General features: G+C 57.2%; 1 protein-coding gene across 4 annotated transcripts in view; it reads left to right on the forward strand.

The window, feature by feature from the left end:
* The window catches only part of LOC144487594 (Friend leukemia integration 1 transcription factor-like), a 44,142-nt gene that overhangs the window by 11,553 nt on the left and 10,089 nt on the right, over positions 1 to 22,500 (forward strand). For 2 of the 4 annotated variants that reach the window (XM_078205676.1, XM_078205677.1), the window contains exons 3-7: positions 2,935 to 3,138; positions 7,260 to 7,331; positions 15,929 to 15,991; positions 22,084 to 22,143; positions 22,234 to 22,281. In XM_078205676.1, coding sequence (XP_078061802.1) covers positions 2,935 to 3,138; positions 7,260 to 7,331; positions 15,929 to 15,991; positions 22,084 to 22,143; positions 22,234 to 22,281 — 447 coding nt within the window. The remainder of the gene's footprint in view (positions 1 to 2,934; positions 3,139 to 7,259; positions 7,332 to 15,928; positions 15,992 to 22,083; positions 22,144 to 22,233; positions 22,282 to 22,500) is intronic. The other 2 variants (XM_078205678.1, XM_078205679.1) reach the window with 1 other exon arrangement.

Genomic DNA, 22,500 nt, shown 5'->3' on the forward strand with positions numbered 1-22,500 from the left:
GTGGTCTCGGTGATCTGGTGGTCTTGGTGATCTGGTGGTCTCAGTGATCTGGTGGTCTTGGTGATCTGGTGATCACAGTGATCTGGTGGTCTCAGTGATCCAGTGGTCTCTGTGTTCTGGCAGTCTTGGTGATCTGGTGGTCTTGGTGATCTGGTGATCTCAGTGATCTGCCGGTCTCGGTGATCTGGTGGTCTTGGTGATCTGGTGGTCTCGGTGATCTGCCCGTCTTGGTGATCTGGTGGTCTCGGTGATCTGCTCGTCTTGGTGATCTGGTGGTCTCGGTGATCTGGTGGTCTCGGTGATCTGGTGATCTCAGTGATCGGCTGGTCTCGGTGATCTGCTGGTCTCGGTGATCTGCTGGTCTCGGTGATCTGCTGGTCTCGGTGATCTGCTGGTCTCGGTGATCTGCGCCATTGTCCCATTGCTCTCTGCGGGATCCTGCCATGCCTGTATTTGTTGCTGAATTTTCTTTATTCCATCAGTGACCCCCCACCTCAAAGAAGCTCACTGATTGGCTGCGGGAAGAGTTCGGGACATCCCGTGGGGTGTTGGAGGGGTGGGGGTGCGGGGGGTTGGGGGTGCGGAGGGGGGAGGTGCGGGGTGGGTGGGAGATGGGCGCACACTGGGGTAAGTGGTGGTTCAGGGCCGGCCGGGGTGATGAGGGTGTGTGGGGGTGCGGGGGGGTGGGGGGGTGTGGGGCGTGGGGTGATGGGAGGTGGGGGGATGGGGGGGTGTGGGGGGTGCGGGGGGTGGAGGGGTGTGGGGAGGTGGTGGGATGGGGGTGTGTGGGGGGTGGGGGTGTGGTGGTGTGGGGGGGTGGGGAGTGTGGGGGTATGGGAGTGTGTGGGGGGTGGGGGGATGGGGATGTGTGGGGAGGTGGGGGGCTGGGGGTGTGGGGAGGGGTGGGGGGATGGGGGTGTGTGGGGGAGGGGTGGGGGGATGGGGGTGTGTGGCGGGTTGGGGGTGTGTGGGGTGTGGGGAGATGGGGATGTGGGGGGGGTGGGGGGATGGGGGTGTGGGGGGGTGGGGGGATGGGGGTGTGGGGGGCGTGGGGGGATGGGGGTGTGGGGGGGGTGGGGGGATGGGTGTGTGTGGGAGGATGGGGTGCGTGGGGGGTGGGGAGATGGGGGGGTGGGGAGAGCGGGTGTGGGGGGGTGGGGGGATGGGGGGTGGGGGGATGGGGGTGTGTGGGGGTGGGTGTATGGGGGTGTGTGGGGTGTGTGTGGGGGGGGGTGTGGGAGGTGTGGGGGGGTGCGGGGATGGGGGTGTGTGGGGTGTGTGTGGGGAGTGCGGGGATGGGGGTGTGTGGGGATGTGATGGGAGGTGGGGAGATGGGGGGTGTGGGGGGTGCGGGGATGGGGGTGTGGGGGGGTGGGGGGATGGGGGTGTGGGGGGGGGTGGGGGGATGGGGGTGTTGGGGGGGATGGGGGTGTGGGGGGGTGGGAGGATGGGGGTGTGTGGGGGGTGGGGGGATGGGAGTGTGAGGGGGGTGCGGGGATGGGGGTGTGTGGGGGGGTGTGTGGGCGTGGGAGGGTGGGGGGTGTGGGGTTGGGGGGGTGTGGGTGTGTGGGGGGTTGGGGGGATGGGGGTGTGTGGGGAGGTGGGGGGATGGGGGGTGTGGGGGTTGGGGAGGTGGAGGGATGGGGGTGTGTGGGGGGTGGGGGGATGGGGGCGTGTGGGGGTGTGGGGGGGTGGGGGGTGGGCGTGTGTGGGGTGCGGGCGTGGGGGTGTGTGGGGGGTTGGGGGATGGGGGTGTGGGGGGGTGCGGGGATGGGGGTGTGTGGGGGGTTGGGGGATGAGTGTGTGTGGGGGGATGGGCGTGTGTGGGGTGCGGGCGTGGGTGTGTGTGGGGGGTGGGGGGATGGGGGTGTGTGGGGGTTGGGGGATGGGGGTGTGTGGGGGTGGGGGGATGGGGGTGTGTGGGGGGTGGGTGTGTGTGGGGGTGTGGGGGGGTGGGGTGCGGGGGTGGGAGGTGGGGGGGGGACGGGGGGGAGGGGGGAGGGGGGGAGGGGGCGAGGGGGGAGAGGGGGGAGGGGATCGGTTCCGGGTGGCCTGGACTCTGGAACTGGGGAATGGGGAAAAGCAAAGATGTTGCGATGAAACTTCTGATATCCTTTAATCAGAATCCCGACAGAACGAGACCATTCTGTCCATCGGCTGTGATTCCCTGACAGAGCCAGGGCCCGTTCCCCATCACTGTGCGGATTTACCCTGCTGATCCCTCTGACTCACACAGCTTTGGACACAAAGGGACGATTCAGATTAAAATAAACACTGCGGATGCTGGAATCTGAAACAAAAACAGAAAATGCTGGAAAGTTCCAGAAGAGCTTAGACGCAGGGTCACCCAGACTCAGAACATTGTCGCCATTCTCTCTCCACAGAGGCTCTCAGACTCGCTCAGATTTTCCAGCATTTTCTGTTTTTGTGCAAAGGGGCAATTTAACGTGGCCTTTCTGCCTAACAGCACGTCTTTTAGACTGTGGGAGGAGACTGGAGCATCCGGAGGAAACCCACGCAGAGACGGGGAGAATGTGCAGACTCTGCACAGACAGTGACCCGAGCTGGGAATCGAACCCGGGTTTTCTCTCCTTTGATTCTCTCCATCCCATTGAATCCACCTTGGTTGACAGATCCATTTGGGACATTCTCAATCCCCCCGCTCCCCCACTCCCTCTCCCTGCACCCTCCACCCTCCCACCCCCACCGCCTCTCCTCTTCAATGTCCTTCGACAGTTATCTGATTGCCTATTGCCTCTGGAGGGGGGAAGTTGTCTTTGCCCTAGATATTAGCCCCCCTCCTCCCCGTTACGGTAAATGCCCCCTCCCCCGTACACTCACACATGGTTGGATCAGCTGAGGGTTGGAGCTGGGTCTGGTTTTGCTTTGACTCACACCCCCATTTCCCTCCCCTCTCTCTCTCTCTCTCTGCAGACCCGTGTGTGTGGAGTCAGGACCATGTCAGGCAATGGCTGGACTGGGCAGTGAAGGAATATACTCTCTCCGACATTGACAGCACTCTCTTCCAGAACATCGATGGCAAGGAGCTCTGCAAGCTCACCAAGGATGACGTGATGCGTCTAACCACAACTTACAACGCCGAGATCCTCCTCTCCCATCTCAACTATCTCCGAGAGAGTAAGTCTGTCCTCTCACCCTGCAGCAGGGCGGGAGGAGGAGGGAGGTGCAATGGGTATCAGGGGGCAAACTCTCTGCTGGTTGGAGTCATACCTGGCACACAGGAAGATGGTTGTGGTTGTGGAGGGTCAGTCATCTCAGCTCCAGGACCTCTCCGCAGGGGTCCCTCAGGGGAGTGTCCGAGGCCCAACAATCTTCAGCTGCTTCATCAATCACCTTCCCTCCATCATAAGGTCAGAAGTGGGGATGTTCGCTGATGATTGCACAATGTTCAGCACCATTCACCACTCCTCAGATACTGAAGCAGTCCATGTTCAAATGCAGCAAGATCTGGACAATATCCAGGCTCGGGCTGACAAGTGGCAAATAACATTCACACCACACACATGCCAGGCAATGACCATCACCAATAAGAGACACTCTAACCATCGCCCCTTAATATTCAATAGTGTCACCGTCACTGAATCCCCACTATCAACATCCTGGGGGTCACCATCACTGAAACCCCCACTATCAACATCCTGGGGGGTCACCATCACTGAATCCCCCACTATCAACATCCTGGGGGGTCACCATCACTGAATCCCCCACTATCAACATCCTGGGGGTCACCATCACTGAATCCCCCACTATCAACATCCTGGGGGTTACCATCACTGAATCCCCCACTGTCAACATCCTGGGGGGTTACCATCACTGAATCCCCCACTATCAACATCCTGGGGGTCACCATCACTGAATCCCCCACTATCAACATCCTGGGGGTTACCATCACTGAATCCCCCACTGTCAACATCCTGGGGGGTTACCATCACTGAATCCCCCACTATCAACATCCTGGGGGTTACCATCACTGAATCTCCCACTGTCAACATCCTGGGGGTTACCATCACTGAAACCCCCACTGTCAACATCCTGGGGGTTCCCATCACTGAAACCCCCACTGTCAACATCCTGGGGGTTCCCATCACTGAATCCCCCACTATCAACATCCTGGGGGTCACCATCACTGAATCCCCGACTATCAACATCCTGGGGGTCACCATCACTGAATCCCCCACTATCAACATCCTGGGGGTCACCATCACTGAATCCCCGACTATCAACATCCTGGGGGTCACCATCACTGAATCCCCCACTGTCAACATCCTGGGGGTCACCATCACTGAATCCCCCACTGTCAACATCCTGGGGGTCACCATTGACCAGAAACTGAGCTGGACCCAGCCGTATAAATACTGTGGCTCCCAGAGCAGGTCAGAGGCTGTGAGTGTGGTTCCCAGTTAGGTGTATTGGCCATGCTAAATTCTCCCTCAGTGTACCCGAGCAGGTGCCGGACTAGGGTATTTTCATAGTAACTTCATTGCAGTGTTAATGTAAGCCTACTTGTGACACTAATAAATGAAAAGAAGCTCGTCACCATCCAGGACAAAGCAGCCCCGCTCGATCGACACGCTAACCACAAACACTCACTCCCTCCCCCACCGACGCACAGTGACAGCCGTGTGTACCGTCTACAAGATGCACTGCAGCGACTCACCAAGGCTCCTTAGGCAGCACCTTCCAAACCCACCACCTCCACCATCTAGAAGGACAAGGGCAGCAGATACCTGGGAACACCCCCACCTGGAGGCTCCCCTCCGAGTCACTCACCATCCCGACTTGGAAATATATCGGCTGTTCCTTCACTGTCGCTGGGTCTGAATCCAGGAACTCCCTCCCTAACAGCACTGTGGGTGGACTTCCACTACCACCCAGAGGTTCTCATCTCAAAAAGGTAAGAACAAAAGCTGAAACAGGTTTAGTTATTTATCAATGTTTATTTATTAGTGTCACAAGTAAGGCTAAAATTAACACTGCAATGAAGTTACTGTGAAATTCCCCAAGTCACCACACACCGGCGCCTGTTCGGGTACACTGAGGGAGAATTTAGCATGGCCAATGCACCCTAACCAGCACGTCTTTCGGACTGTGGGAGGAAACCGGAGCACCCGGAGGAAACCCACGCAAACATGGGGAGAATGTGCAGAGTCCACACAGACAGTGACCCGAGCCGGGAATCAAACCCAGGTCCCTGGTGCTGTGAGGCAGCAGTGCTAATCACTGTGCCACCCCAAGGGGTGAGGGATGTGTTTGTATGTGTTGTCGTGTTAGTGTCAGAGGTTATCAATCTCTATGAAGAGATGACAATGTGACCACGTGTGTTACAGTCAGTGAGCACGTGTGTTACAGTCAGTGAGCATGCATGTTACAATCAGTGAGCAGGTGTGTTACAGTCAGTGAGCACGTGTGTTACAGTCAGTGAGCATGCATGTTACAATCAGTGAGCAGGTGTGTTACAGTCAGTGAGCACGTGTGTTACAGTCAGTGAGCATGCATGTTACAATCAGTGAGCAGGTGTGTTACAGTCAGTGAGCACGTGTGTTACAGTCAGTGAGCATGCATGTTACAATCAGTGAGCAGGTGTGTTACCGTCAGTAAGCATGCATGTTACAATCAGTGAGCAGGCGTGTTACAGTCAGTGAGTAGGTGTGTGACAGTCAGTGAGCACATGTGTTACAGTCAGTGAACACGTGTGTTAAAGTCAGTGAGCGCGCGTGTTACAGTCAGTGAGCACATGTGTTACAGTCAGTGAGCACGCATGTTACAGTCAGTGAGCAGGTGTGTTACAGTCAGTGAGCACACGTGTTACAGTCAGTGAGCACGCATGTAACAGTCAGTGAGCATGCGTGTTACAGTCAATGAGCATGTGTGTTACAGTCAGTGAGCACGCGTGTTACAGTCAGTGAGCACGTGTGTTACAGTCAGTGAGCACGTGTGTTACAGTCAGTGAGCATGCGTGTTACAGTCAATGAGCACGTGTGTTACAGTCAGTGAACACATGTGTTACAGTCAGTGAGCATATGTGTGACAGTCAGAGAGCAGGTGTGTTACAGTCAGTGAGCAGGTGTGTTACAGTCAGTGAGCACGCGTGTTGCTGTCAGTGAGCATGTGTGTTACAGTCAGTGAGAAAGAGTGTTACAGTCAGTGAGCAGGTGTGTTACAGTCAGTGAGCAGGGTGTTACAGTCAGTGAGCACGCGTGTTACAGTCAGTGAGCACGCGTGTTGCAGTCAGTGAGCATATGTGTTACAGTCAGAGAGTAGGTGTGTTACAGTCAGTGAGCAGGGTGTTACAGTCAGTGAGCACGCATGTTACAGTCAATGAGCACGCGTGTTACAGTCAGTGAGCATATGTGTTACAGTCAGAGAGCAGGTGTGTTACAGTCAGTGAGCACGCGTGTTGCTGTCAGTGAGCATGTGTGTTACAGTCAGTGAGAAAGAGTGTTACAGTCAGTGAGCAGGTGTGTTACAGTCAGTGAGCAGGGTGTTACAGTCAGTGAGCACGCGTGTTACAGTCAGTGAGCACACGTGTTGCTGTCAGTGAGCATGTGTGTTACAGTCAGTGAGAAAGAGTGTTACAGTCAGTGAGCAGGTGTGTTACAGTCAGTGAGCAGGGTGTTACAGTCAGTGACCACGCGTGTTACAGTCAGTGAGCACACATGTTACAGTCAGTGACCACGCCTCTTACAGTCAGTGAGCACGTGTGTTAAAGTCAGTGAGCATGCATTGTTACAGTCAGTGAGCACGCGTGTTACAATCAGTGAGCACTCATGTTACAGTCAATGAGCATGTGTGTTACAGTCAGTGAGCACGTGTGTTACAGTCAGTGAGCAGGTGTGCTACAGTCAGTGAGCACGTGTGTTACAGTCAGTGAGCACGTGTGTTACAGTCAGTGAGCAGGTGTGTTACAGTCAGTGAGCAGGCGTGTTACAGTCAGTGAGCAGGCGTGTTACAGTCAGTGAGCACGTGTGTTACAGTCAGTGAGCAGGCGTGTTACAGTCAGTGAGCACGTGTGTTACAATCAGTGAGCACGTGTGTTACAGTCAGTGAGCAGGCGTGTTACAGTCAGTGAGCACGTGTGTTACAATCAGTGAGCACGTGTGTTACAGTCAGTGAGCAGGCGTGTTACAGTCAGTGAGCACGTGTGTTACAATCAGTGAGCACGTGTGTTACAGTCAGTGAGCACGTGTGTTACAGTCAGTGAGCATGTGCAGCTGGATAATTCCCTACTCTGTTCACAGACAGCCCAACATTCACCTACCCAAACTCAAGCTCACACAGTCAACAGGCAACACGCACTCCCATAAAAACAGGTACGTGACTGCACAGAGCGGGAGCAAGGGAGCGAGAGAGAGAGAGAGAGAGACAGAGAGAGACAGAGAGAGAGAGAGACAGAGATAGAGACAGAGAGAGACAGAGAGAGAGAGCGAGACAGAGAGACAGAGAGAGAGAGAGAGAGATAGAGACAGAGAGAGAGACAGAGAGAGAGACAGAGAGAGACAGAGAGAGAGAGAGAGAGACAGAGATAGAGACAGAGAGAGACAGAGAGAGAGAGAGAGACAGAGAGACAGAGAGAGAGAGAGAGAGACAGAGAGAGAGACAGAGAGAGAGAGAGAGACAGAGAGAGAGACAGAGAGAGAGAGAGAGAGAGACAGAGAGAGACAGAGATAGAGACAGAGAGAGAGAGAGACAGAGAGAGAGAGACAGAGAGAGAGAGAGAGAGAGATAGAGACAGAGAGAGAGACAGAGAGAGAGACAGAGAGAGAGACAGAGAGAGACAGAGAGAGAGAGAGAGAGACAGAGATAGAGACAGAGAGAGACAGAGAGAGAGAGCGAGACAGAGAGACAGAGAGAGAGAGAGAGAGAGACAGAGAGAGAGACAGAGAGAGAGAGAGAGACAGAGAGAGAGACAGAGAGACAGAGAGAGAGAGAGAGAGAGAGAGACAGAGATAGAGACAGAGAGAGACAGAGATAGAGACAGAGAGAGAGAGAGACAGAGAGAGAGAGAGAGAGAGACAGAGAGAGAGAGAGACCGAGAAAGAGAGAGCGACAGACAGAGAGAGAGTTTGGGGGAAAGTGAGGAGTGTGGGGGAGGTGAGTGCAGGGAGGGTGAGTGTGGGGGGGTTGAGTATGGGGGGGGGTGAGTGTGGGGGGGTGAGTGTGGGGGGGGGTGAGTGTGGGGGGCTGAGTGTGGGGGGGTGAGTGTGGGGGGGCTGAGTGTGGGGGGGTGAGTGTGGGGGTGTGGGGTGGGTGAGAGGGGGAGGTGAGTGTGGGGGGTGAGTGTGGGGGGGTGAGTGTGGGGGGGGTGAGTGTGGGGGATGACTGAGGGGGGTGGGTGTGGGGCTCGTGAGTGTCGGTGGGGTGAGTGTGGGGGAGTGAGTGTGCGGGGGGTGAGTGTAGGGGAAGTGAGTGTGAGGGGGTGAGTGTGGGGGGGTGAGTGTGGGGGGGTGAGTATGGGGAGGGTGAGTGTGGGGGGGGTGAGTGGGCGGGGGTTGAGAGGGTGGGGGTTGAGTGTGGGGGGTGAGTGTGGGGGGGGTGAGTGTGGGAAGTGAGTGTCGGTGGGGTGAGTGTGGGGGAGTGAGTGTGCGGGGGGTGAGTGTAGGGGGGGTGAGTGTGGGGGGGTGAGAGTGGGGTGTGAGTGTGGGGGGGTGAGTGTGGGGAGGGTGAGTGTGGGGGGGGTGAGTGGGCGGAGGTTGAGTGGGCGGGGATTGAGTGTGGGGGGTGAGTGTGGGGGGGGTGAGTGTGGGGGGGTGAGTGTGGGGGGGTGAGTTTGCGGGGGTGAGTGTGGGGGGGTGAGTGTTGGGGGTGTGAGTGTGGGGAGTTAGTGTGGGGGCGGTGAGTGTGGGGGGGGTGAGTGTGGGGGGGGTGAGTGTGGGGGAGGTGTTGGTGAGGTGTGTGGGGGGGGGTGAATGTGGGGGGGTGAGTGTGGGAGGTTGAGGGTAGGGTAGTGAGTCTGGGGGGGTGAGTGTAGGGGGGTGAGTGTGGGGGGGTGGGTGTGGGGGGTGTGAGTATAGGGGGAGTGAGTGTGGGAAGGGTGAGTGTCGGTGAGGTGGGAAGTGAGTGTGGGGATGGGCTGAGTGGGGGAGGGGTTGGTGAGTGTGGGGGGTGAGTGTTGGGGGGAGTGTGTGGGGGGTGAGTGTGGGGCGGTGAGTGTAGGGGGGTGAGTGTGGGGTGGGTGTCGGTGAGGTGTGTGGAGGGTGATTGTGGGGGGGATGAGTGTGGGGGGTTGTGTCTGAGGGGGGCTGAGTGTGGGTGGGGGTGAGTGTTGGGGGTGAGTGTGGGCGGTGAGTGTGGGGCGGTGAGTGTGGGGGGGGTGAGTGTGGGGGGGGTGAGTGTGGGGAATATTGGGTCGGGGGGGAGTGGGTGTGGGGGCGTGTGTTTGGTTTGGGTGTGTGTGGGGGGGGTGAGTGCGGGGGGGGCGCGAGTGTGGGGAAGGTGAGTGTGGGGGGGTGCGTGTGGGGGGGGTGAGTGTGGGGGGGGGGTGAGTGTGGGGGGTTGAGTGTGGGGGGGCTAGTGTGGGGGGGTGAGTGTGGTGGGGGGTGAGTGTGGGGGAGTGAGTGTGGGGGGTGAGTGGGGGGGGTGAGTGTGGGGGAGTGAGTGTGGGGGGTGAGTGGGGGGGGTGAGTGTGGGGGGGATGAGTGTGAGGGGGGTGAGTGTGGGGGGGTGAGTGTGGGGGGGGTGAGAGTGGGGGGGTTAGTGTCGGGGGAGCGCGAGTGTGGGGAAGGTGAGTGTGGGGGGGTGAGTGTGGGGGGGGTGAGTGTGGGGGGGGGTGAGTGTGGGGGGATGAGTGTGGGGGTTGAGTGTGGGGGGGTGAGTGTGGGGGGGTGAATGTGCGGTGTGAGTGTGGGGGGGGTGAGTGTGGGGCAGTGAGTGTGGCGGGTGAGTGTGGGGGGGGTGAGTGTGGGGGGGTGAGTGTGGGGGGGGTGAGTGTGGGGGGCGTGAGTGTGGGGGGGATGAGTGTGGGGGGGGTGAGTGTGGGGGGGTGAGTGTGGGGGGGTTGAGTGTGGGGGGGTGAGTGTGCGGGGTGAGTGTGGGGGGTTTGAGTGTGGGGAGGTGAGTGTGGGGGGGGTGAGTGTGGGGGGGTGAGTGTGGGGGGGGTGAGTGTGGGGGGGTTGGGTGTGGGGGGGTGAGTGTGGGGCGGTGAGCGTGGGGGGGTGAGTGTGGGGGTGTGAGTGTGGGGGTGTGAGTGTGGGGGGGGTTGAGTGTGGGGGGTTGAGTGTGGGGGGGCTAGTGTGGGGGGGTGAGTGTGGGGGGGGGTGAGTGTGGGGGAGTGAGTGTGGGGGGTGAGTGGGGGGGGTGAGTGTGGGGGAGTGAGTGTGGGGGGTGAGTGGGGGGGGTGAGTGTGGGGGGGATGAGTGTGAGGGGGGTGAGTGTGGGGGGGTGAGTGTGGGGGGGGTGAGAGTGGGGGGGTTAGTGTCGGGGGAGCGCGAGTGTGGGGAAGGTGAGTGTGGGGGGGTGAGTGTGGGGGGGGTGAGTGTGGGGGGGGGTGAGTGTGGGGGGATGAGTGTGGGGGTTGAGTGTGGGGGGGTGAGTGTGGGGGGGTGAATGTGCGGTGTGAGTGTGGGGGGGGTGAGTGTGGGGCAGTGAGTGTGGCGGGTGAGTGTGGGGGGGGTGAGTGTGGGGGGGTGAGTGTGGGGGGGGTGAGTGTGGGGGGCGTGAGTGTGGGGGGGATGAGTGTGGGGGGGGTGAGTGTGGGGGGGTGAGTGTGGGGGGGTTGAGTGTGGGGGGGTGAGTGTGCGGGGTGAGTGTGGGGGGTTTGAGTGTGGGGAGGTGAGTGTGGGGGGGGTGAGTGTGGGGGGGTGAGTGTGGGGGGGGTGAGTGTGGGGGGGTTGGGTGTGGGGGGGTGAGTGTGGGGCGGTGAGCGTGGGGGGGTGAGTGTGGGGGTGTGAGTGTGGGGGTGTGAGTGTGGGGGGGGTTGAGTGTGGGGGGGCTGAGTGTGGGGGGGGTGAATGTGGGGGGGGTGAGTGTGGGGGGGGTGAGTGTGGGGGGGTGAGTGTGGGGGGGGTAGAGTGTGGAGGGTGTGAGTGTGGGGGGGTGAGTGTGGGGGGGTGAGTGTGGGGGGGTGAGTGTGGGGGGGGGTGAGTGAGGAGGGGGGTGAGTGTAGGGGGGTGATTGTGGGGGGGGTTGAGTGTGGGGTGGTGAGTGTGGGGGGGGTGAGTGTGGGGGGGTTGAGTGTGGGGGGGGGTGAGTGTGGGGCGGTGAGTGTGGGGGGGGGTGAGTGTGGGGGGGGTGAGTGTGGGGGGGTGAGTGTGGGGGGGGTTGTGTGTGGGGGATGAGTGTGGGGGGGGTAAGTGTGGGGGGGGTGAGTGTGGGCGGGGTGAGTGTGGGGGGGTGAGTGTGGGGGGGGTGAGTGTGGGGCGGTGAGTGCAGGGGGGGTTGAGTGTGGGGGGGGTGAGTGTTGGGGGTGAGTGTGGGGGGGGGTGAGTGTGGGGGGGTTGAGTTTGGGGGGGGTGAGTGTGGGGGGTGTGAGTGTGGGGGCGGTGAGTGTGTGGGGGTTGAGTGTGGGGGGGGTGAGTGTTGGGGGTGAGTGTGGGCGGTGAGTGTGGGGCGGTGAGTGTGGGGGGGTGAGTGTGGTGGGGTGAGTGTGGGGGGGTGTGTGTGGGGGGGGTGAGTGTGGGGGGCTGAGTGTGAGGGGGTGAGTGTTGGGGGTGAGTGTGGGGGGGTGAGTGTGGGGCGGTGAGTGTGGGGGGGTTGAGTGTGGGGGGGTGAGTGTGGGGGGGGGTGAGTGTGGGGGGGTGAGTGTGGGGGGGGTGAGTGTGGGGGGGGTGAGTGTGGGGGGGGTGATTGTGGGGGGGGTGAGTGTGGGGGGGTGAGTGTGGAGGGGGTGAGTGTGGGGGGGGTGAGTGTGGGGGGGGTGAGTGTGGGGGGGGTGAGTGTGGGGGGGGTGAGTGTGGAGGGGGTGAGTGTGGGGCGGTGAGTGTGGGGGGGGGTGAGTGTGGGGGGGGTGAGTGTTGGGGGTGAGTGTGGGGCGGTGAGTGTGGGGGGTGAGCGTGGGGGGGGTGAGTGTGGGGGGGGTGAGTGTGGGGTGGTGAGTGTGGGGGGGTGAGTGTGGGGTGGGTGAGTGTGGGGGGGTGAGTGTGGGGCGGTGAGTGTGGGGGGGTGAGTGTGGGGGGGGTGAGTGTCGTGGGGGTGAGTGTGGGGGGGTGAGTGCGGGCTGGGTGAGTGTGCAGGGTGAGTGTGGGGCGGTGAGTGTGGGGGGGGTGAGTGTGGTGGGTGAGTGTGGTGGGTGAGTGTGGGGGGGTGAGTGTGGGGCGGTGAGTGTGGGGGGGGGTGAGTGTCGGGGGGGTGAGTTTGGCAGGGGTGAGGGTGGCGGGGGTGAGTGTGGGGGGGGTGAGTGTGGGGGGGATGAGTGTGGGGGGGGTGAGTGTGGGGGGGGTGAGTGTGGGGGGGTGAGTGTGGAGGGGGTGAGTGTGGGGGGGGTGAGTGTGTGGGGGGTGAGTGTGGGGGGGTGAGTGTGGGGGGGGTGAGTGTGGAGGGGGTGAGTGTGGGGCGGTGAGTGTGGGGGGGCGGTGAGTGTGGAGGGGGTGAGTGTGGGGGGGGTGAGTGTGGGGGGGGTGAGTGTGGGGGGGGTGAGTGTGGGGGGGGTGAGTGTGGAGGGGGTGAGTGTGGGGCGGTGAGTGTGGGGGGGGGTGAGTGTGGGGGGGGTGAGTGTTGGGGGTGAGTGTGGGGCGGTGAGTGTGGGGGGTGAGCGTGGGGGGGGTGAGTGTGGGGGGGGTGAGTGTGGGGTGGTGAGTGTGGGGGGGTGAGTGTGGGGTGGGTGAGTGTGGGGGGGTGAGTGTGGGGCGGTGAGTGTGGGGGGGTGAGTGTGGGGGGGGTGAGTGTCGTGGGGGTGAGTGTGGGGGGGTGAGTGCGGGCTGGGTGAGTGTGCAGGGTGAGTGTGGGGCGGTGAGTGTGGGGGGGGTGAGTGTGGTGGGTGAGTGTGGTGGGTGAGTGTGGGGGGGTGAGTGTGGGGCGGTGAGTGTGGGGGGGGGTGAGTGTCGGGGGGGTGAGTTTGGCAGGGGTGAGGGTGGCGGGGGTGAGTGTGGGGGGGGTGAGTGTGGCGGGGGTGAGTGTGCGGGGTGAGTGTGGGGGGGGTGAGTGTAGGGGGGGGTGAGTGTGGGGCGGTGAGTGTGGGGGGGGTGAGAGTGGGGGGGTGAGTGTGGGGGCGGTGAGTGTGCGAGGTGAGTGTGGGGCGGTGAGTGTGGGGGGGGTGAGTGTGGGGGGCGTGAGTGTGGGGGGGTTGAGTGTGGCGGGGTGAGTGTGCGGGGTGAGTGTGGGGGGGTGAGTGTGGCGGGGGTGAGTGTGGGGGGGGTGAGTGTGGCAGTGGTGAGTGTGCGGGGTGAGTGTGGGGGGGGTGAGTGTGGCGGGGGTGAGTGTGCGGGGGTGGTGAATGTGGGGGCTGAGTGTGGGGGGCTGAGTGTGGCGGGGGTGAGTGTGGGGGGGGTGAGTGTGGGTGGGGTGTGTGGGGGTGAGGGTAGGGGGTGAGTGTAGGGGGAGTGAGTGGAGGGTGTGAGTGTAGGGGGTGAGTGTAGGGGGGGTGAGTGTGGTGGGGGGAGTATGTGGGGGGGTGAGTCGGGGGAGTGAGTATGTGGGGACTGAGTGCGGGGGGGGTAAGTGTGGGGGGTTTGAGTTTGGGGGGGTGAGTGTGGGGGGTGTGGGTGTGGGGGGTGAGTGCGGGGGGGGTGAGTGTCGGGGGTGAGTGCTGGGGGGTAAGTGTGGGGGGGGTTGAGTGTGGGGGGGTGAGTGTGGGGGGGTGAGTGTGGGGGGGGTGAGTGTGGGGGGGGTGAGTGTGGGGGAGTGAATATGGGGGAGTGAATGTGGGGGGGGTGAGTGTGGGGGGGTGAGTGTGGCGGGGTGAGTGTGGAGGGTTGAGTGTGGGGGGGGTGAGTGTGGGGGGGTGAGTGTGGGGGGGTGAGTGTGGGGGAGCGAATGTGGGGGAGTGAGTGTGAGGGGGTGAGTGTGGGGGGGGTGAGTGTGGGGGGGGTGAGTGTGGGGGGGTGGGTGTCGGGGTTGAGTGCTAGGGGGATAAGTGTGGGGGGGGTTGAGTGTGGGGGGGTGAGTGTGGGGGAGTGAATGTGGGGGGTGAGTGTGGGGGGGTGAGTGTGGGGGGGTGAGTGTGGAGGGTTGAGTGTGGGGGGGGTGAGTGTGGAGGGGTGAGTGTGGAGGGGGTGAGTGTCAGAGTGTGAGTGTGGGAAGAGGTGATTGAGGGGTGATTGAGGAGTGAATGTGGGGTGATTGGGGGGGTTGGCGTGATTGGGGGGTGAGTGTGGGGTGATTGGGTGGGGAGGGTGTGATTGGGGGGTATTGGGGGGTGATTGGTGGGGAGGGTGAATGGGGTTGAGTGGGGGGTGATTGAGAAGTGATTGTGGGGTGATTGGAGGGGTTGGCGTGATTGGGGGGTGAGTGTGTGGGGTGATTGGGTGGGGAGGGGGTGATTGGGGGGTATTGGGGGGTGATTGAGAAGTGATTGTGGGGTGATTGGAGGGAGTGGATGATTGAGGGGTGATTGAGGAGTGAGTGCGGGTGATTGGGGGAGGGGGTGATTGGGGGTGATTGGGGGTGATTGCGGAGTGAGTGTGGGGTGATTGGGTGGAGGGGGTGATTGGGGTGTATTGGGGGCGATTGGTGGGGGGATGGTTGGGGTCATTGGGGGGTGATTGGTGGGGGGATGGTTGGGGTCATTGGGGGGTGATTGGTGGGGTGGTGATTGGAGGGCATTGGGGGGTGATTGGTGGGGTGGTGATTGGAGGGCATTGGGGGGGGTGATTCGTGGGGGGGTGATTGGAGGGTATTGGGGGTGATTGGTGGGGGTTGAATGGGGGGCATAGGGGGGTGATTGTTGGGGGGGTGATTGGTGGGGGGGTGATTGGGGGGCATTGGGGGGTGATTCGTGGGGGGGTGATTGGAGGGTATTGGGGGTGATTGGTGGGGGGATGATTGGGGGGGCATTGGGGGGTGATTGGTGGGGGGGTGATTGGGGGGTATCAGGGGGTGATTGGTGGGGGGGTGATTGGTGGGGGGGTGATTGGGGGGTATCAGGGGGTGATTGGTGGGGGGGTGATTGGTGGGGGGGTGATTGGGGGGTATCAGGGGGTGATTGGTGGGGGGGTGATTGGGGGGTATCGGCGGGTGATTGGTTGGGGGGTGATTGGGGGGTATTCGGGGTGATTGGTAGGGGGGTGATTGGTGGGGGCAGTGATTGGGGGGAATTGGGGGGTGATTGGTGGGGGGGTGATTGGGGGTATCGGGGGGTGATTGTTGGGGGGGTGATTGGGGGGTATTGGGGGGTGATTGGTGGGGGGGTGATTGGGGGGTATTGGGGGTGATTGGTAGGGGGGTGATTGGAGGGTATTGTGGGGCTATTAGTGGGGGGGGGTGATTGGGGGTATTGGGGGGTGATTGGTGGGGGGGTTGATTGGGGGGTATTGGGGGTGATTGGTAGGGGGGTGATTGGAGGGTATTGGGGGGCTATTGGTGGGGGGCGTGATTGGGGGTATTGGGGGGTGATTGGTGGGGGCAGTGATTGGGGGGCATTGGGGGGTGATTGTTGGGGGGGTGATTGGGGGTATTGGGGGGTGATTGGTGGGGGGGTGATTGGGGGTATCGGGGGGTTATTGGTGGGGGGGTGATTGGGGGGTATTGGGGGCGATTGGTGGGGGGTGATTGGGGGGTATCGGGGGTGATTGGTGGGGTGGTGATTGGAGGGTATCGGGGGTGATTGGTGGGGGGGTGATTGGGGGGTATTGGGGGTGATTGGTGGGGGGGTGATTGGGGGGTATTGGGGGTGATTGGTGGGGGGGTGATTGGAGGGTATCGGGGTGATTGGTGGGGGGGTATTGGGGGTGATTGGTGGGGGTGATGGTTCGGGAATGGGGTCCTTCAAACGACTGGCAGCTGATGTGACTATCTCTCACTCTCTCCATCCTGTTAGAAGTTTCGTATGAGGAGGCTCGGAGGGGCAGTTGGTCCGGCTGTGGTAACACAATCCAAAAAGGTGAGGACATCCTCGACATCATCTCGGAGAGTTCCGGACTCATGACTCATTTCTAAAGGCCCCGCGAGATCAAACACAGCCTGGCCTGGGGCAGGGAGCGCTACAAACTGAAAGGCCTGGATGTTCTCCAGGTGTTGGGATGTTCTCCAGGTGTTGGGATGGTCTCCAGGTGTTAGGATGTTCTTCAGGTGTTGGGGTGTGATCCAGGTGTTGGAGTGTGATCCAGGTGTTGGAGTGTGATCCAGGTGTTGGGGTGTTCTCCAGGTGTTGGGGTGTTCTGAAAGTGTTGGTTCATGGTCCAGATGTGGGGGTGTACTCGAACATAGAACCTAGAACAGTACAGCACAGTACAGGCCCTTCAGCCTGTACTGTTGTGCCGAGCTTAGTCCGAAACCAAGATCAAGCTATCCCACTCCCTATCATCCTGGTGTGCTCCATGTGCCTATCCAATAACCGCTTGAAAGTTCCTAAAGTGTCTGACTCCACTATGACAGCAGGCAGTCCATTCCACACCCCAACCACTCTCTGAGTAAAGAACCTACCTCGGACATCTTACTAACCTTATTGAGTTTTTTGAGAAAGTGACCAAGGAGGTGGATGGGGGCAAGGCAATGGACGTGGTATATATGGATTTTAGTAAGGCGTTTGATAAGGTTCACCATGGTAGGCTTCTGCAGAAAATGCAGATGTATGGGATTGGGGGTGATCTAGGAAATTGGATCAGGAATTGGCTAGCGGATAGGAAACAGAGGGTGGTGGTTGATAGTAAATATTCATCATGGAGTGCGGTTACAAGTGGTGTACCTCAGGGATCTGTTTTGGGGCCACTGCTGTTTGTAATATTTATTAATGATCTGGATGAGGGTATAGTTGGGTGGATTAGCAAATTTGCTGATGACACCAAAGTCGGTGGTGTGGTAGACAGTGAGGAAGGGTGTCGTAGTTTGCAGGAAGACTTAGACAGGTTGCAAAGTTGGGCCGAGAGGTGGCGGATGGAGTTTAATGCGGAGAAGTGTGAGGTAATTCACTTTGGTAGGAATAACAGATGTGTTGAGTATAGGGCTAACGGGAGGACTTTGAATAGTGTGGAGGAGCAGAGGGATCTAGGTGTATGTGTGCATAGATCCCTGAAAGTTGGGAATCAAGTAGATAAGGTTGTTAAGAAGGCATATGGTGTCTTGGCGTTTATTGGTAGGGGGATTGAATTTAGGAGTCGTAGCGTTATGTTGCAACTGTACACAACTCTGGTGCGGCCGCACTTGGAGTACTGTGTGCAGTTCTGGTCCCCACATTACAGGAAGGATGTGGAGGCTTTGGAGAGGGTGCAGAGGAGGTTTACCAGGATGTTGCCTGGTATGGAGGGGAGATCCTATGAGGAGAGGCTGAGGGATTTGGGATTGTTTTCGCTGGAAAGGCGGCAGCTAAGAGGGGATCTTATTGAAACATATAAGATGATTAGAGGTTTAGATAGGGTGGATAGTGATAGCCTTTTTCCTCTGATGGAGAAATCCAGCACGAGGGGGCATGGCTTTAAATTGAGGGGGGGTAGTTATAGAACCGATGTCAGGGGTAGGTTCTTTACCCAGAGGGTGGTGAGGGATTGGAATGCCCTGCCAGCATCAGTAGTAAATGCGCCTAGTTTGGGGGCGTTTAAGAGATCCGTAGATAGGTTCATGGACGAAAAGAAATTGGTTTAGGTTGGAGGGTCACAGTTTTTTTTTAACTGGTCGGTGCAACATCGTGGGCCGAAGGGCCTGTTCTGCGCTGTAATGTTCTATGTTCTATGTTCTATGTTCTATCCTTCCTATATCTCCCACCCTGAACCTTATAGTTATGCCCCCTAGTAACAGCTACATCCACCCGAGAAATAGTCTCTGAACGTTCACTCTATCTATCCCCCTCATCATCTTATAAACCTCTATTAAGTCTCCTCTCATCCTCCTCCGCTCCAAAGAGAAAAGCCCAGCTCCCTCAACCTTTCGTCAAAAGACCTACCCTCCAAACCAGGCAGCATCCTGGTAAATCTCCTCTGCAATCTCTCCAATGCTTCCACATCCTTCTTATAGTGAGGTGACCAGAACTGCACACAATATTCCAAATGTGGTCTCACCAAGGTCCTGTACAGTTGCAGCATAACCCCACGGCTCTTAAACTCAAACCCCCTGTTAATAAACGCTAACACACTATAGGCCTTCTTCACAGCTCTATCCACTTGAGTGGCAACCTTCAGAGATCTGTGGATATGAACCCCAAGATCTCTCTGTTCCTCCACATTCCTCAGAACCCTGCTGTTGACCCTGTAATCCGCATTCAAATTTGTCCGACCAAAATGAATCACCTCGCACTTATCAGGGTTAAACTCCATCTGCCATTTTTCAGCCCAGCTCTGCATCCTATCAATGTCTGTTTGCAGCCTACAACAGCCCTCCACCTCATCCACTACTCCACCAATCTTGGTGTCATCAGCAAATTTACTGACCCACCCTTCAGCCCCCTCCTCCAAGTCATTGATAAAAATCACAAATAGCAGAGGACCCAGCACTGATCCCTGTGGTACACCGCTGGTAACTGGTCTCCAGTCCGAAAATTTTCCATCCACCACCACCCTCTGTCTTCTATGAGGTATGATGTTGAGATGCCGGCGTTGGACTGGGGTAAGCACAGTAAGAAGTCTCACAACACTAGGTTAAAGTCCAACAGATTTATTTGGTAGCAAATGCCATAAGCTTTCGGAGCACTGCCCCTTCATCAGATGGAGTGGAAATTTCCACTCCATCTGACGAAGGGGCAGCGCTCCGAAAGCTTATCGCATTTGCTACCAAATAAACCTGTTGGACTTTAACCTGGTGTTGTGAGACGTCTTACTGTTCTATGAGATAGCCAGTTACTTATCCAATCGGCCAAATTTCCCTCTGTCCCACACTTCCTTACTTTCTTCGTGAGCAGACCATGGGGGACCTTATCAAACGCCTGACTAAAATCCATGTATACGACATCAACTGCTCTACCTTCATCAACACACTTAGTTACCTCCTCAAAAAATTCAATCAAATTTGTGAGGCAAGACTTACCCTTCACGAATCCATGTTGACTATCCAGGACAGGTTGTTGGTGATCCGGACACCTAAAAACTTGAAGCTCTCGACCCTTTCTACTTCGTCCCTGTTGATGTGGACAGGGGCATGTTCTCCTTCACGCTTCCTGAAGTTGATGACAATCTCCTTCATTTTGTTGACATTGAGGGAGAGATTATTGTTGTCGCACCAGTTCACCAGATTCTCTATCTCATTCCTGTACTCTGTCTCGTCATTGTTGGAGATCCGACCCACAACGGTGGTGTCATGTGGAGGTGGGACTCTAACCCAGGGGTATTCGATATTCAGAAAAGATAGATGGAAAAGAAAGGGGATGGGGGAGCATTGCTGGTGAAAGAGGAATTAATGCAATAGTAAGGAAGGACATTAGCCTGGACAATGTGGAATCTGTATGGGTGGAGCTGCGGAACACCAAAGGACAAAAACTCTAGTGGGAGTTGTGTCCAGATGACCGAACAGTAGTAGTGAGGTTGGGGATGGCATCAAGCAGGACATTAGAGATGTGTGCAGCAAGGGTACAGCAGTTATCACGGGTGACTTCAATCTGCATATTGATTGGTAGCAATGTGATGGAGGAGAATTTCCTGGAATGTATAAGGGATGCTTTTCTTCACCAATATATCGAGGAACCAACCAGAGAGCAGGCCATCCTGGACTGGGGTATTGTGTAATGAGAGAGGATTAATTAGCAACCTTGAGGTCCTTTGGGGAAGACTGACCATAATATGGTAGAATTCTTCATTAAGATGGAGAGTGTCACAGTGAAGTCTGCGACAAGGATCCTGAACTTGAGGAAAGCTAACTTTGATGGTATGAGATGTGCATTGGCTAGGATAAACTGGCAAAGGATACTTAAGGGATTGACAGTGGATGGGCAATGGCAGATATTTAAAGAACACATGGATGAACTTCAATGACTGTACATCCCTGTCTGACGCAAGAGTAAAACGGGGAATGTGGCTCATCCATGGCTAACGAGGGAAATCAGGGAAAGACAATGAGGAGGCAGATAAATTGGCCCAAAAAAGCAGCAAACCTGAGGATTGGGAGAAATGTAAAATCCTGCAGAGGAGGACAGAGGGTTTAATTCAGAAAGGGAAAATACAATACGAGAGTAGGCTTGCAGGAAACATAAAATCTGACTGCAAAAGTTTCTATAGATACGTGAAGAGAAAAAGACCGGTGAAGGCAAATGTAGGTCCCATACAGTTAGAATCAGGTGAATTCATAATGGGCAACAAAGAGATGGTGGACCAGCTGAACAAGTACTTTGGATCTGTCTTCACTAAGGAGGACACAAACTGCAACTCACTTTATCTCTCCACAAATAGAAACATAGAGGACAGGATCAGGAGGAGGTTATTCGGCCCTTCGAGCCTGCTCCCCCATTCATCACCATCATGGCTGATCATCCAACTCAAGAGCCTAATCCTGCTTTCCCCTCATAACGTTTGACCCCATTCGCCCCAAGTGTTATATCCAACTGCTTCTTGAAATCACACAACGTTTTTGGCATCAACTACTTCCTGTGGTAATGAATTCCACACATTCACCACTCTCTGGTTGAAGAAATGTTTCCTCACCTCCGTCCTAAACCATCTACCCTGTATCCTCCGACTGTGACCCCTGGTTCTGGACTCCCCCACCATCGGGAACATCCTCCCTGCATCTACCCTGTCTAGTCATAGAGTCATAGAGGTTTACAACTTGGAAACAGGCCCTTCGGCCCAACTTGTCCATGCCACCCTTTTATTTAAACCCCTAGCTAATCCCAATTGCCCGCGTTTGGCCCATATCCTTCTATACCCATCTTACCCATGTATCTGTCTAACTGCTTTCTAAAAGGCAAAATTGTACCCGCCTCTACTACTACCTCTGGCAGCTTGTTCCAGACACTCACCACCCTCTGTGTGAACAAATTGCCCCTCTGGACACTTTTGTATCTCTCCCCTCTCACCTTAAACCTATGCCCTCTAGTTTTAGATTCCCCTACCTTTGGGAAAAGATATTGACTATCTAGCTGATCTGTGCCCCTCATTATTTTATAGACCTCTATAAGATCACCCCTCAGCCTCCTACGCTCCAGAGAAAAAAGTCCCAGTCTATCCAGCCTCTCCTTGTAACTCAAACCATCGAGCCCCGGTAGCATCCTAGTAAATCTTTCCTGCACTCTTTTTAGTTTAATAATATCCTTTCTATAATAGGGTGACCACAACTGTACACAGTATTCCAAGTGTGGCTTTACCAATGTCTTGTACAACTTCAACAAGACATTCCAACTCCTGTATTCAATGTTCTGACTGATGAAACCAAGCATGCCGAATGCCTTCTTCACCACTCTGTCCACCTGTGACTCCACTTTCAAGGAGCTATGAACATGCACCCCTAGATCTCTTTGTTCTGTAACTCTCCCCAACACCCTACCATTAACTGAGTAAGTCCTGCCCTGGTTCAATCTACCAAAATGCATCACCTCGCATTTGTCTAAATTATCCATCTGCCATTCGTCAGCCCACTGGCCTAATTGATCAAGGTCCCGCTGCAATTGGAGATAACTTTCTTCACTGTCCACTATGCTACCAATCTTAGTGTCAACTGCAAAATTACTAACCATGCCCCCTATATTCTCATCCAAATCATTAATTAATCATAAGTTCTGTTAGAATTTTATAAGTCTCTATGAGAGATCCTACCTTGTTCCTCTGAACTCCAGCGAAAACAATTGTAACCGGCTCAATCTCTCCTCAGACGCCAGTCCCGCCATCCCCAGAACGAGATACTGCAGACCTGCTGAGATTTTCCATCAATTTCTGATTTTCTTCAGTTAATGTTTGATTTGCAGATCCATTGCCACATTTTCCTCTGAATATCGCGAGGGTTTCTCACTAAGTGGTGGTTATTGGGATGCGTCCCCCATCGGCCCCGTACTGCGTTTTCAGTCTCTGCTGTCCAGCTCTGCTGATTGGTGTCTTTGTCCCTGTTTGTGTTATTCCACAGGTTCACCCCCACAGCCTCCGACACCGGCTCGGATGAATGAGCAACCCCGGATACACACAGGTACCTTTTCCATTGCTACTCTCTGCTTTGTAGTCTCCGTGGGCTGTGAGGCCTCACTTAACAATTCACTGACATGATTTCTCGTGACAGATCCGTATCAGCTCTTGGGACCGACAACTAGCCGCTTGGCTAACCCAGGTGGGTAGAAAGACAGACATATAATAGCTATTCACTTCGACAGCACACAAACACACAATCGCACAGTGGCACAGTGGTCAGCACTGCTGCCTCACAGTGCCAGGGACCCGGGTTCAATTCCCGGGGGCACGGTGACACAGTGGTTAGCACTGCTGCCTCACAGTGCCAGGGACCCGGGTTCAATTCCCGGGGGCACGGTGACACAGTGGTTAGCGCTGC

The sequence above is a fragment of the Mustelus asterias genome, unplaced genomic scaffold, assembly GCF_964213995.1.
Source record: "Mustelus asterias unplaced genomic scaffold, sMusAst1.hap1.1 HAP1_SCAFFOLD_907, whole genome shotgun sequence".
Taxonomy (NCBI): Eukaryota; Metazoa; Chordata; class Chondrichthyes; order Carcharhiniformes; family Triakidae; genus Mustelus; species Mustelus asterias.